Here is a 12,881-nt window from a genome sequence, read left to right on the forward strand (position 1 = left end):
AATAACATGAATTTATAAACTTATCTGGGGATGTAAGAAATATTTATTTCAACTTATTCTGTCGTCTCACGTACTCACAAAGTCACAATTATGTCCACTTTGTTTACAAAACGGAGTTGAGTTGATTTTGTGCAGACACGGGATCCCCGTTCTCCTCCTGTCCTAGATCGTTTCGAGGAGGTGAGTACGATATCCTAGATCGTTTTCGAAGAGGTGAGTAGGAGGGGAGGGGTTGAGGCGAAGGCTTTCCTCGTCAAAAAAAAAAAAAAAAGAGTCAGCATGATGCAAATAGTAGTACAGTACAATACCCACCCAAAAAAGACCACCAATCCGACGAGTCCGACCACGCTCGCTTTCCGCATCGGTCTCTCCTCTCCCAGAGTCCCTGTGGCGCGCGGCAGCGCTTCTCCGATTCTTCCCGCAAGGAAGGCAGCGGCAATCGGCCCCCGTTATAAAACCTATGATCCGACGCCGCCTTGATCCACCACGGCCTCCTCGTCCTCCGCAGCGCGCGCCCCCATCTCGACGACACGAATCCGCCGCCGTTTTCCGCGCGAGAGACAGAGACCTCGACGCGGCCGCCGCCGCCGCCGCCGCGTACCGCCGGGCGACGACCCCGATCCACCCGCTGCTTTCTCCAGGTTTGGGGTCTCAGCATACAAAATTCGCTGTCTTCTATGCAGTAGTTTCACTCGCGTCAGGGTTCCTCTTTTTTTTTTTCTTTTGGACGGGAAAGGCCATCTTATGCGTCATGTTTTGTGGATGGGGTGATGTTTGTAGGGTATAGTTTTGGAGAAATCGTTGCCTAGCGATTTGACAGTACATTGGTGGATTATCGCAAAGGAATTGTTTCTGCGGATGTGCATTTGTTGTTGTTTTTTTTTTGGATAAAAGGCTTTTAGCCTTGCTTTTTACTGAAAGCAGATGCATTTGTTGTTTTGACACTTAAAAATTTGAAGCTGGCCGTTTTAGTTCAGCAATCATCAATGAATGCGACGCACGCAAATAAATTGTTTTGTAGTAATCGTTTGTGTGCTTTTCAAGAAAAGAATCTATGTGGTCGATCACAAGCTAACTGCACTGCTTTGGTACTCCACCAATGCTTTGGTAGTGGGTTGGTTATAGATTCATAATCATTTTCGCATAGACAGCATCATGCCATGCTGTATTTTGATTATAATGTTGTGATTTCTGCACGCAAGCAAAATAAACGCAATGAAAGCAGTTTAAGTTTTAATTTGTTTCGTTTGTACTTCTAACCATTATCCTCCTTTAGGAAGATAAACATGGCATGCCACTTTGTTCTCTATAGTATTTTTCCCTCTTAGAAACTCGGAAACATTTTATTAAGCATAAAGGTGATACCTTAGTGCAAACGTCATAGAGAACATAACTCCGCCGATTTCTGTTCAGAGCAAATTTGTACTCCTGACTTAGAGCCTCATCTTTTCGCTTATTGTGCTTATGCTTATAAGCCAAATTTTGATTCTTAGAACTTAAAGTTGGAGTTGATTTTGAGGTTTTCTTTATTGTAGTTTATTTTTTTGAGGTTTAGATCGCTAAGAACACTTATACAAAAGTTTTGTTCACAATTTTTTTCTCGTTTGCAAATAAGCCGTTTGTTTTTTCTTTGAAAAAGTGAAACGGTCAAGGCCTTGGAAAAAACTATCTTGTTGAATGTTCATTTTCTTTGTGAGAATTATTAGCGCCAATGTAAAATATCTTTTTTTTCTTATTGGTTCATATACTTCAGGATTTCAGAATGACTGAAAGTATCAGTAACTACGATATGGGGGAGCAGTGTATTAAAAACATCCTCTCTCTAATCAAACCAGTGGAGGATGATAGAATGAAACGGCTATATGCAATCCAGGAGCTGTCAAATTCAATACATAAAGTTGCAGCCTTACGAGGTTAGTTATCCTATATTTGGTAATTATATTAAGGTGTAACAATGTTGTTTTTTGATAAGCTAATTATGAAAAGCAATGACCATTCATGCCCTTAGTCGTTTCTTATGTGATTTATCGCTACAATGGTGGGAGTGGGCATTTGGTAGAATATTTAAGAATAACAGTGATCTTTTGACTCCTTGGTAATCCTTCTCACTTAGAGATATCGAAGGAATGGAATGTGTGTGTCTTCCAGTGATAATAGATATACCTACTTTAGTGTCACAAGTTATGGACAATTCAGATCTAGGCTCTACCTGGGTTTATCTCATGTGTTTCATTCTTTTTATTAGCTTTCAACTCCGTAATAGGGTAAATCCTACAGTTGTTACGTTTTTTCCATTTTTCTTCTAATTATCTGCATCATTTGAGCTTTTAAGCCTTTTCCATTTTACTAAAAAGATAACAAAGGCAATGGTGATTGATGGTCAGTTTATTTTTTTATATATGCTACAGACCTAAAACTGAATAACATGGAAACTGTTAGGCGTTTGTGTTGCTATAATGGGGCCATGAGCTCTTCAAATGGCATAGATTGTTTACCAACTTATTTTCTTTCGCACTTGCTTAGTCAACACAGGTTCTTTAATAAGTTCCCATGATGGCAGAATGAAATGTCAAAGGATTGATTGATTGAATGATGTTACGATGATTGGTGATTTTGTGTTGTCTTGTCTGAACTTTTGATTTCCTTCAACAGATGCCGTTTTTAAACCTTTTGGGTCCTTTGTATCGGACCTTTACTCAAAGTCAGGCGATTTGGACATATCGGTTCAGCTCCCAAACGGTACAGTCTCCAGTATAACCAAGCAGAAAAAGCAATATGTCTTGAAGGAATTAATGCGATCGCTAAAAAGTAGAGGTAAACCTTTTTAAGAATATTCCATAACAAAGGAGCAAACTTGTTCCACATCAAGCCACTCTTCAGTGATCCTTTTTACTCATACAGGAAATTCTTATTTAAATCCTGTTTGCATTGGTTTAACTGTGTCAGGTGTTGCCGGACAAGTGCAGTTCATTCCTTATGCAAGAGTTCCAGTTCTTCAGTATGTGAGCAACACCTCTGGAATTTCATGTGATATATCCATTAACAATTACGCTGGGAGAATTAAATCCAAAATCTTCAAGTGGATCAGTAGTTTAGATGCACGTTTTAGTGATATGGTTTTACTGGTAAGACTAGTTAACTAGTAGATTGTTTCTTTCTGCCCCATCATTTGTTGGAAAACCCAAGGTTTAAGCTATGTTTTCTTTCAGGTCAAAGAATGGGCGAAAGCTCAAAACATTAATGATCCAAAAACTGGAACCCTAAACTCCTATTCAATTTGTCTGTTTGTTTTGTTCCATTTTCAGGTATTATTTCATCTATGGTATTCCAAGCTATACTGATACCTGATTTTAGGAATATCTTTTACAGTCTTTACCTTATTTTTTCAGACATGTGAGCCAGCAATCCTTCCACCTCTTAAGGATATTTATGAAGGGAACATTGAAGAAGATATTGCTGGTAAAATGAACAGATCTTGTCTCTGATGTTTGTCTAGCATATCTATATCTGGTAATTTATTCATTGCATTCACATACAGAAACCACAGGGTATGATGAGGAACATCTCGATGAGGTTTGCTCTGCAAATATAGAAAATTTTCAACGTGAGAACAAGGAACAAAGGAATGAAAGCTCTCTTTGTCATCTGCTTGCAACCTTTTTTCGCAAGGTAATTAAACATTATGCTCTGTACATTGATGAAGTCAGTATACTATTTGTGAGTTCATGTTTTCTGTTCATGTCTTGGTGAAGCATACCTTCATGTTTCTAGGAACATTTCCTTTGCCACATTTCAGTAAATTCTCCATGTTATAGGCTTTTACTTGTGCATTACATTTAGGTCCACGTTTCACCTATATTAAGCCCTTCAACATGATTAGCATTTTAGGGAATGTTTGGTCTTAGGTTTAGGCTTTTCATCATTGGTAACTATAACATCAGGCTGGAGAACTTTCTTGCATTTGGGATAAGCTAATGTGTTTAATCTATCTCTACTACTTAAAAGCGGAGTTGTCCGACCTCTTTTCCAACTCACATCACACAAAAACCATTGGTTCCACAAAAACCAGAAACAAAAATCAAGTGCCATCGGTTTCACGAAAATCAGAAACAAAAATCAAGTGGTTTCTTTAAAAACCTGTTTTTTAATGGGCTTATGCAGTCATCATCAGTTGTATGGTCTGTTACAATGCATGGGTATATTACTAATTTTAGAAAAATATGCAGTTAATAAATCGAGGTTGCTGGTGGTCACGTGGTTTAATTAGTTGAGTTGTTTTAAATGTCTTTGGTCCTTTTTTGTTTGGCATCATGACAGCTTCTTAAACATAAAATTTTTTTGGGGTGTTTTGTAATCTTTAACTAATTAACAGACTCTTCCTTTTAGAACGTAAGCGATGTTTTAAGAGAATTTGTTAGATTTGGGTAACCCCAGCATTTGTATCGAACCAAATTTTAAGCTTTCAGTAAAAGCTGGGTTTTCTCTGAAATTTTTTTTAGATTTCCTAGTAGATCATAGCATGAAACAACATATCATCAGGCTAGGAATTGATGTTGGCTCATTTTGTTATATGTCCAATAATACAATTTATGTTCAAGCCTAAGCTAAGTGTTTCTCGTAGGGTTAGTTAATTACTTTGCTTCATTGCATGGGATTTTGTCTTTGATTAAAAAGAATGCTACTGTCACCGAAAGCATATTTAAGATTTAGATCCCATGTATGGTTTGCATTTGTTATTTTTTGTCACTCGTGAGTTATGAGCTTTACCAGCAATCTTAACATTGATTGCAGTTTGCCTCTATCGAGACCCTTTCGGGAGATGTGATATCCACTTACACGGGCCAGATCAAACGAATAGAGGAGAACCCAAGTTGGATGGCCAGATCATACAGCTTATTTGTAAGGATTTCCTTTATGGTGTGCATTTGGCGGTCTTGCTGAAAATGTGGACTATTTACTGACACAATCTCGTGCGTTCACTCTCTTTTTCCAGATCGAAGACCCAATTGAGAGGCCTGATAATGCCGCTCGAGCCGTCTGCTTGAGAGGCCTTGAGCGAATAGCTAGAGCCTTCACAGCTGCCAACAGTAAGTTCGCGTCTCTTGAGGGTGCCAGCCGCAATGACTTACTGGAGATGATGTGTACGACTGCCGTTGTCTCGAAGCTTGTTACAAGAGATAGCCAAGAAGGCACGGCTAACTCCTGTACAGACACTCCAGGGGTTAGCCATCAACATGCCAGGACTATGGGGCATTTGCCAGCGGGGCCATCTGGTAATCAAAATCACCACGGGACAGGAGGAGGATCTACGGTTGGCAGTCGAGTTCATACCCCCCCTCCGCGCGCGTACGATACAGCGCGCCAACCAACTGGAGGCCACCGCAATCGTAGCCAGCCAGCAGGAGTGTATCAAACAGCTGGACCATACCAGAGCAATGGCCATCAGCAGGGGTACACTAGAGATCTCCAAGAAACAGGGCACCGGAACTATAGCCATCCAATGGCAGAATCACACCAGAGTAATGGCCAGGCACAGGTGCATGCTACCAGCATCCAAGCACCTAGGCAATACCAGAACCGTAGCCAGCAGCCCCCGGCCAGAAGCTACAATCACCAGTCGTCACGTCCAACGGAGACAGAAGGATCATGGCGTAATCAGCAGCAGAAACCAACGCAGTACAGCAATCATAGCCAACAACGCCCGGCCAGAAATTACAGTCACCAATCGTCAAATCCTACGACGACCGAGGCAGGAGTACACCGGACTCAGCAGCAGAGACAACAACATACATCAGGCCGTCAGACAAATAGGAATGCTGTGAATACGAGGCACGCGCCTGATGCTGGAAGGCCCCCCCAAAACGGACCAAGACCTCGAGAGTCGGGCACGAGAGTATGGCGACCAAAGGAGCCGCAAACAGGGCGTACTAACCAGAACAGATAGCAACGGGTTGCATCGCAGCGTGTGTTTTGAGATAGATCGTGTTAATTTGTGATGGCTTTCTTCAGCCACTGCAATAACTGTGATTCGCAAAATGCAATCCCATGATTTTGTGCAGGTCCAAGTTAATCGATCTAGATTCTTGTTTTTTTGACTCTGAATCGCTAAACTATATGTTTTTTAAAATAATTAAAAAAAATTATATATAAAAGTTTATTTAAAAAATCACACCATCCTTAGTGTTAACTGTGCTTATCACTAGTGTGCAGTGTGCGTTAACTCAGCCCATGACGATAACGTAACCCGTGCTTCACCGTTAAAGTTGGAAAGGAGCCTTCTGTTAACATAAACTGAGTTTTTAAAAATAATTTTGAACCTTTTTAATTTTTAATTTAAAAGCTAAACCTTCTAAAACTTATTTACAGCTTCAATTCCACCTGATGTGGTTAAATAATATTTCTACAATGGTCTTGATAGCATGTGAATTTTTTTTTTGCTATTACTGCATTCGTTTCGTAATGTAGTATGTTTGTCTTTTTTGGTTGCAACGTTTGACCATTCATCTTATTTAAAAATTTAGTATAAATATAAAAAATGACAAGTCATGTTTAAAGTTTATTTGATAATAAAGTAAGTCATAAGCAAAATAAATGATATTTTCATAATTTTTAGATAAGACAAATAGTTAAACATTGCAACTAAAAAGTCAAATATCTTACGTTATAAAACGGAGTGAGTATTTAGTTACTAGTCAAGACCGGTGTAGTGAAAGAATAAAAGAATACTCTCACACCAACTTCTCATGCCAATCTAGTCTTACCATACTCATATTGGTCACGTTACCAAAAATACATTTTGTTCGAATCTGAAAATATATTTTAAGAGGGTTTAATTTTAAAGTCAAAATTAAAAATATTCAGAAAATAATAAAATTTCCAGAAACCGGAAATGCCTCAACGCTCAACCAACTACTACCTCCGTTCTAAAATAAGATCATTTTTAGTTTTTTGATATTGACTCTTATTTGAAATTTTTTGCGATTAATATTTTTATTTTAACTAGATGATAAAACATAAATAATATTTTATGCGCGACTAATTTTTTAAAATTCTTTTAAATAAAACGAATGGTTAAACATTAAACTAAAAATAAAGTTATATTAGGACGAACCAGTACTACTCGGCTGGTGTGCCTCCGTGCACATTCGCTCGCCGTCCCGCTCCCGAAGCGAAACCGTAGCAGCCGTCCCGCACGGCACGACTTCCCACTTTCTCGGCTCCCGCGGACTCGTGCGCCCCCCTACTTCGCCAATCGCCATGGCGCAAGCCTCATCAGTCTCCTCGCCCCTTCTCCGCGCGACCCATCTCGACGGCCCCACTTCGGCGCCAGCGGAGCCCGCCACCGCCGCGTAGTCCCCCGCCGGCGTCTCCTCCTCTCTTCCTCCTCCTCCTCGTATCGTCGTGCTTTCTCACTCTCTCTTCCTCTAGGTAAGTCGTTGCCTTCTAGTACTTTTTAAGTTTTGGTGTGAGGTTTCTCGCTGGCTGTTTGGCGGTGTGCTCGACACTTTTGGGAGTTAGGGTGCGACTGGGGAGTCGCGCTGTTCTGACTATGCAAATGCATCACCATCCTTGGAGGGTTCGTTTGGTGGTTTCAGTTTTGGTTGCTAGTTGCTACTACCGACACTCTCGCGGTTCGTTTGCAAAACAAAATACAATAACAATAAGCAGCATTGCTGTGGCTGTGCATTTCTTTCTCTCTTTTTTTTTCCTGAAAAAGCTGTGCCATCTGATCTTCTGATGTCGAGAAATTGATTACTTGCAGTGTGGGTAAAAGGGGTTGCTTTTGACGTGGATTCCCCGGCTGCAACACATCCAAAGAAATGTGGGGAGAATGGCATGCATATGTTCCTAGAGTGAAGTGGGCGAGGATGCTTTTAGCATCATGTAGTTACACAGCTACATTAACCCATAACTACTGTAGTGTTGATGTTAGAGTTAAATAATTTAAATGTGAAAGTCTACTTTTGGCCTGCCAACTGTGTCGTTTGTCGTCTAGGATTTGATGGGGACTTCAGTAGTGAATCTATCGGCACCACAGCAGTGGCATACAACTTTGGACCTAAGGGCCTTTACACACCAAAATATCAAAACCATATGTCCATATAAATCACATCCTAAGGGTAGTAGTGAGGGTTGTTTTTATCGATGTGGCATCCTATTCCTACCTGGCATGGGGGCATGATGATTTAGGGAAAGGAAATTATGTGGACCTTTTTCTCTTCCCAGATGAGGTGCGGTATGTATGCCATGTTTGAAAGAAATTGATGATGTGGTAGTCACACGACCCAATGGCTATTACCGCTAGAAGCCTCTCTGGATGTAGTTTGCACTGGTGGAAGGATGGAAATAATTTTCAGGCATTCATTAAACTAGAGCAAAGATAGTTTTGTGTTCACTTTCTGCCTTTCTCCCATCAATTTTCCCTGTACAAAGATGTGCCATTGGCATACAGCATTTGGCCCTCCCAGCACATTTAACAACATGAGAATGCTTTGTAAAGGATTCAGGTTTATGTATTGTCATGAGTTTGAATGCGGTTATATCTGGTTATAATGGTTAGCCACACCACTATGCACCCATATAAGCTATTTTGATCATATATTCATATGTCTATCATTTATTGCTCAGGATTTCAGGATGCCGCCGATTAGGCGTCTCACTAATTATGATGTTTTGGAGAAGTGTATAGAAGATATCCTCTCTCTAACCAAACCAGTGGAGGGCGACCGAAACAAACGACTATATGCAATTCAGGAGCTGTCAGATACCATCTATTCAGCTGGGGCCTTGAAAGGTAACTCACACCTAAAGTTACCACATAAGCCTATTGTATTATTTGAAAACCTTCCATTGGGATCCTTGTATTTATTGACGGTATGGTGATCTAATGTTTCTACATCAAGCTTGGTTAGACTTATCTATGATCTTGACAAAAAAACCACTTTTTCACTTTTTTTTTTGCTGTGAACGCTCTAGCTTGTGCATGGATTTTTGATAGATCTCTGAAAGAAAACACCCCAGTCTTACAGGATGCACGACATGCTGGTCTCCAACAGTCTGTTATATTCATACAGAACCTTCAGGATGTGTGTCTCTATGCCTGTTACATTTTGCATTAAGGATTATAGGTGTCTGCGTGCCTTATCGTATTTCCTGTTATATTCATAAAGAACCTTCAGTACAGAAGTCATTGCATGTTTCTGGGCAATAGTTGTTTGAAATTACAATGAGTGACACGATTATAAAATCCATAGTACTTAAAAATGATGTGTTTGTGATCGATGTTAGATATGGTCTTCATGCTGCGATTGCTGTAAAGCAGTGGCAAACTGGCAACTCTATGGCAGGCGGATGAGTTTGCTAGCAGGCAACTGGTGACCTGTCAGTAGTCAATGGTTTGTTTCATCATGCCTGACAAAATGACAATTGTAATAGTTTGTGTTGCTAGAATGGAGCTGCTCAAACGTAACGATGTTTTTAATAGAGGTTTTTTTTGAGACAATTATGTTGCCATACAATGAATAGTGACTTGCTCAATGCATATAGGGAGCTGTTAGAGAAGTTAGATATTATGGACAGTGATTTATAAGTAGGAAACCTTCCACATAAAATATAAGTATAGTTTCTTTATTGTTCAAGCCTTCTGAGTCTCTTAATTTTCCTTTGCAGGTGCCTTGGTTAAACCTTTTGGATCCTTTGTGTCACAGCTTTACGCAAAATCAGGTGATTTGGATGTGTCAGTTGAGCTGTGCAATGCCTTGAATCTCCCTATAAGTAAGAAAAAGAAGCAAGATGCCTTGAGAGAATTATGGAGAGCTTTGCAAAGGAGAGGTAAGCTTTCTTTTAGATTCATGAAAACAGCTCTAACCAGAATAATAGATTTGTGGTTCTTATCATTGTGATCACGCAAATAATCACTGTATGCATATACATGCATCAAGGAAAACATTATCTGGGATTTGTGCATCTTTTATGCCGTGATTGGGTTATACTTTATCTAAAAAAGGATAGCAATATCTTGCGAGAGTTGAAGTCACTTTAATGAATAAGTTTTGATCAAGCATTCAAGCTACTTGTAATCTTCATTTTGTTCCATCGTTACTTGATCAATGTAAGAATCTACAGAATATTCTCATCTAGTTGTTGTTTTCATTCTCTTATTTAGGTATTGCTAGACATACAGAGTTCATTCCTAATGCAAGAGTTCCAGTTCTTCAGTATGTGAGCAACCAGTATGGTATTTCCTGTGATATATCCATTAGCAATTACCCTGGTCGAATTAAATCAAAAATCTTCTACTGGATCAATACTTTAAATCGACGCTTTGGTGATATGGTTTTATTGGTAAGCTATGTGTAAGCAAGAGAATTTCTTGTTACTATAGTTGTTCTTTTTCTTTAATCTTTTGTTTAGCCCTAATTTCAGTGCCTTGTGTCTTGTCAGGTCAAGGAATGGGCCAAAGCTCAAAACATTAATGATCCAAAAAATGGAACCCTTAATTCTTATTCGCTTTGCCTACTTGTTCTCTTTCATTTTCAGGTGCTATTTCTTATTTAAGAAGTTAACTCTATTCGCTTGTTTATTGTTACATTAAAGTTATCTCTTCTTCATGTGTTTTTTACTCTGCATCTTCCAGACATGTGAACCTGCAATAATACCACCGCTAAAGGAGATTTATGAAGGGAACATTGTGGAAGACATTGCAAGTAAGATTTTTATCATGGGAATATGGCTTTCTGTGATTGTAGCTATCTTGTCAATGCCTGGCTATTTAACCGCTACATCCATATACAGAGATGGCGTATTATAATGAGAAACATCTTGATGAGGTTTGTGCATTAAATCTGGCAAGAATCCAGCTCCAAAATATGGGCCAAAGAAATCAATGCTCTCTTTCTCGTTTACTCACATCATTTTTTAACAAGGTAATTGATCCTATGGTTGACTATATGGGCTAGTTAACCTTGTCTAAGAGACTATGAGCCTAAATTCTAATTAGTGTGATTCTGTTGTTCAAATATGAGTATAGATGTTTTATTTGTCTTTAGACTTGTATCACCACATTTTATTCTTAACAATGTTATATGAACCGACTCTGGAATTTCTAGGTCATATACTCATATATTTGGTCCTTTCTTAATCCAATAATCTCATGCACAAAAGATAACAAAATGAACTTTTGACACTAAGCCCTTGGACCTTTGGTTATTATTGGGGATGTTTCAGACCAAATGTCATTGCATAAACATGCTAGAAATGCTGAATTGCAGATAACTTTTACTATCTTGGGCCAAACTACATGAAATCACTCTGTGATGTGAAGTGATTAGCTTATGTATAATTGTACACTGACAAGTTGATAGCAAATACTCCCTTCTGTCTCAAAATACGAAGGTAGCTGTATTCTGAGACGGAAGTAGTAGTTGCTAAGAAGGTTGCATATGGGTTGTAATTATTGGACTTACTCACCCAGTGAGTTGTATCTTTTATATTTTCTTAAGATGAGATAGATGGGCTTAACCAGCAATTTATATTGCCTGCAGTTTTCCCGTATTGGTGCCCTTTCGAGTAATGTTATATCCACTTACACTGGTCGGTTGGAGAGAATCCAGGACAATCCAAGATGGATGGCCAAGTCATACAGCTTGTTTGTAAGCTTTCCTTTTAGATGCATTAGGTGGCTATCATGATTGATGTTGTTAAAAGTTTTAGACTAAGTACTGATATTCAATCTACATGCTATTTATTGTGTAGGTTGAAGATCCATTTGAGAGACCTGATAATGCTGCTAGAGCAGTTGGTTTCTTTGAGTTCCAATATATTGTCGATGCCTTCAGCAATGCTAGTAAAAAGTTTTCTTCTGATGCACTTACTGACCAAAATGAATTATTGTCACTGCTTTGCACTCCTGATATTAGATCAAAACTTCGTGGGAGAGCCATGGCCAGCCATTATACAAATACCCCAGTAGATCTGAGTCCTCGTGACGTATTTCTAGGACATGCTGAACTTTTGGCAGCACCTAACCAATATCATGATCAACATCGTCGCCAGCCAGCCAGAGGAACTCCTGATACCGGATCAAGACTTGGTGGAAGAGCCAGGGCAAATGCCCCATTGAGTCTGAGTCCTCATGATGCATTTTTAGGACATGCTGAAGTTGAACTTGTGACACTGAGACCTAACCAATATGATGATCGACATCATCACCAGCCAGCCAGTGGAGGAAGCAGGCCAGGTCACAGTCCTAGGATAGCAGCAGATTATCTTTTGCTCTTTTGCCTAACAATATGCACATTCCCGTAGCTCTTTCAACTAAACAGTATGTATTGGCTTATGACATTTAGCGTAGGCTATTGCCAGCCAGCTCATGTGCTTGAACCTGCCGTTATGTGCATTTCGGGATCTAGAACATGTATTGCTGAACATGCAGCCCTATCACTTAAGTCTAACATATTACTTTAGGTCATCATCCTTCTATCGCCGTGGGAAGATTGTAATGGAGTGTGTCTCTGGAGCTCCGATAGAATGCGTGGTGATATGTTAGTTGTGGGTACGTATAGTGACCTTGGTAAACCAAATTATAGCCTTTGCTTAGCAAGCAGATAGATTTCATCTGATACCTACGTAGTATTGGATATTAATGAAGATATCATACATGGTACACCTACTCGCCTACTTGAGCATAGACTAGCATTCCTCCCAGGTGCAATGGAGGCTACTAATCTTAATCTAGGACATGAGCCTTTCTGATCGCCTATTGATCACATCCAGTTAAGTAGTAGTATGTTTCGAGGTAGCATACCTCCAACCCAGAAACCAAATCGAAATATTACAACTTACAAATCGACTTGGTTTTCTTAAAAAATCGATGTGGAAAA

General features: G+C 39.5%; 2 protein-coding genes across 2 annotated transcripts; both read left to right on the forward strand.

Annotated features, from left to right (window-relative positions):
* Positions 1-306: 306 nt before the first annotated feature.
* LOC102714527 (protein HESO1-like) lies at positions 307-6,101 on the forward strand. Its single transcript, XM_006646414.3, has 9 exons — positions 307-641; positions 1,754-1,913; positions 2,653-2,814; positions 2,947-3,125; positions 3,210-3,305; positions 3,390-3,459; positions 3,539-3,669; positions 4,792-4,899; positions 4,994-6,101. The coding sequence occupies exons 2-9, from the start codon at positions 1,763-1,765 to the stop codon at positions 5,942-5,944; spliced, it is 1,848 nt and encodes a 615-aa protein (XP_006646477.1). The 5' UTR covers positions 307-641; positions 1,754-1,762; the 3' UTR covers positions 5,945-6,101.
* Positions 6,102-7,397: 1,296 nt separating this feature from the next.
* On the forward strand, positions 7,398-12,545 carry LOC102714801 (protein HESO1-like). Its single transcript, XM_006646415.3, has 9 exons — positions 7,398-7,428; positions 8,629-8,794; positions 9,670-9,831; positions 10,166-10,344; positions 10,444-10,539; positions 10,637-10,706; positions 10,795-10,925; positions 11,544-11,651; positions 11,755-12,545. Exons 2-9 carry the CDS (start codon positions 8,638-8,640, stop codon positions 12,304-12,306), a joined length of 1,455 nt encoding a protein of 484 aa, XP_006646478.1. The 5' UTR covers positions 7,398-7,428; positions 8,629-8,637; the 3' UTR covers positions 12,307-12,545.
* Positions 12,546-12,881: the final 336 nt, after the last annotated feature.

This window comes from Oryza brachyantha, chromosome 1 (genome assembly GCF_000231095.2).
Source record: "Oryza brachyantha chromosome 1, ObraRS2, whole genome shotgun sequence".
Taxonomy (NCBI): Eukaryota; Viridiplantae; Streptophyta; class Magnoliopsida; order Poales; family Poaceae; genus Oryza; species Oryza brachyantha.

Excerpts from the sequence above, each read along its gene's own strand:
- LOC102714801 (XM_006646415.3), top strand. The coding sequence starts at position 8,638 with ATGCCGCCGATTAGGCGTCTCACTAATTATGATGTTTTGGAGAAGTGT. Across the intron at positions 10,540-10,636 it reads TTGTTCTCTTTCATTTTCAG|ACATGTGAACCTGCAATAAT; the intron begins GTGCTATTTCTT and ends TGCATCTTCCAG. Across the intron at positions 10,926-11,543 it reads TCACATCATTTTTTAACAAG|TTTTCCCGTATTGGTGCCCT; the intron begins GTAATTGATCCT and ends TATTGCCTGCAG.
- LOC102714527 (XM_006646414.3), top strand. The coding sequence starts at position 1,763 with ATGACTGAAAGTATCAGTAACTACGATATGGGGGAGCAGTGTATTAAA. Across the intron at positions 1,914-2,652 it reads TAAAGTTGCAGCCTTACGAG|ATGCCGTTTTTAAACCTTTT; the intron begins GTTAGTTATCCT and ends TTCCTTCAACAG. Across the intron at positions 3,306-3,389 it reads TTGTTTTGTTCCATTTTCAG|ACATGTGAGCCAGCAATCCT; the intron begins GTATTATTTCAT and ends TTATTTTTTCAG.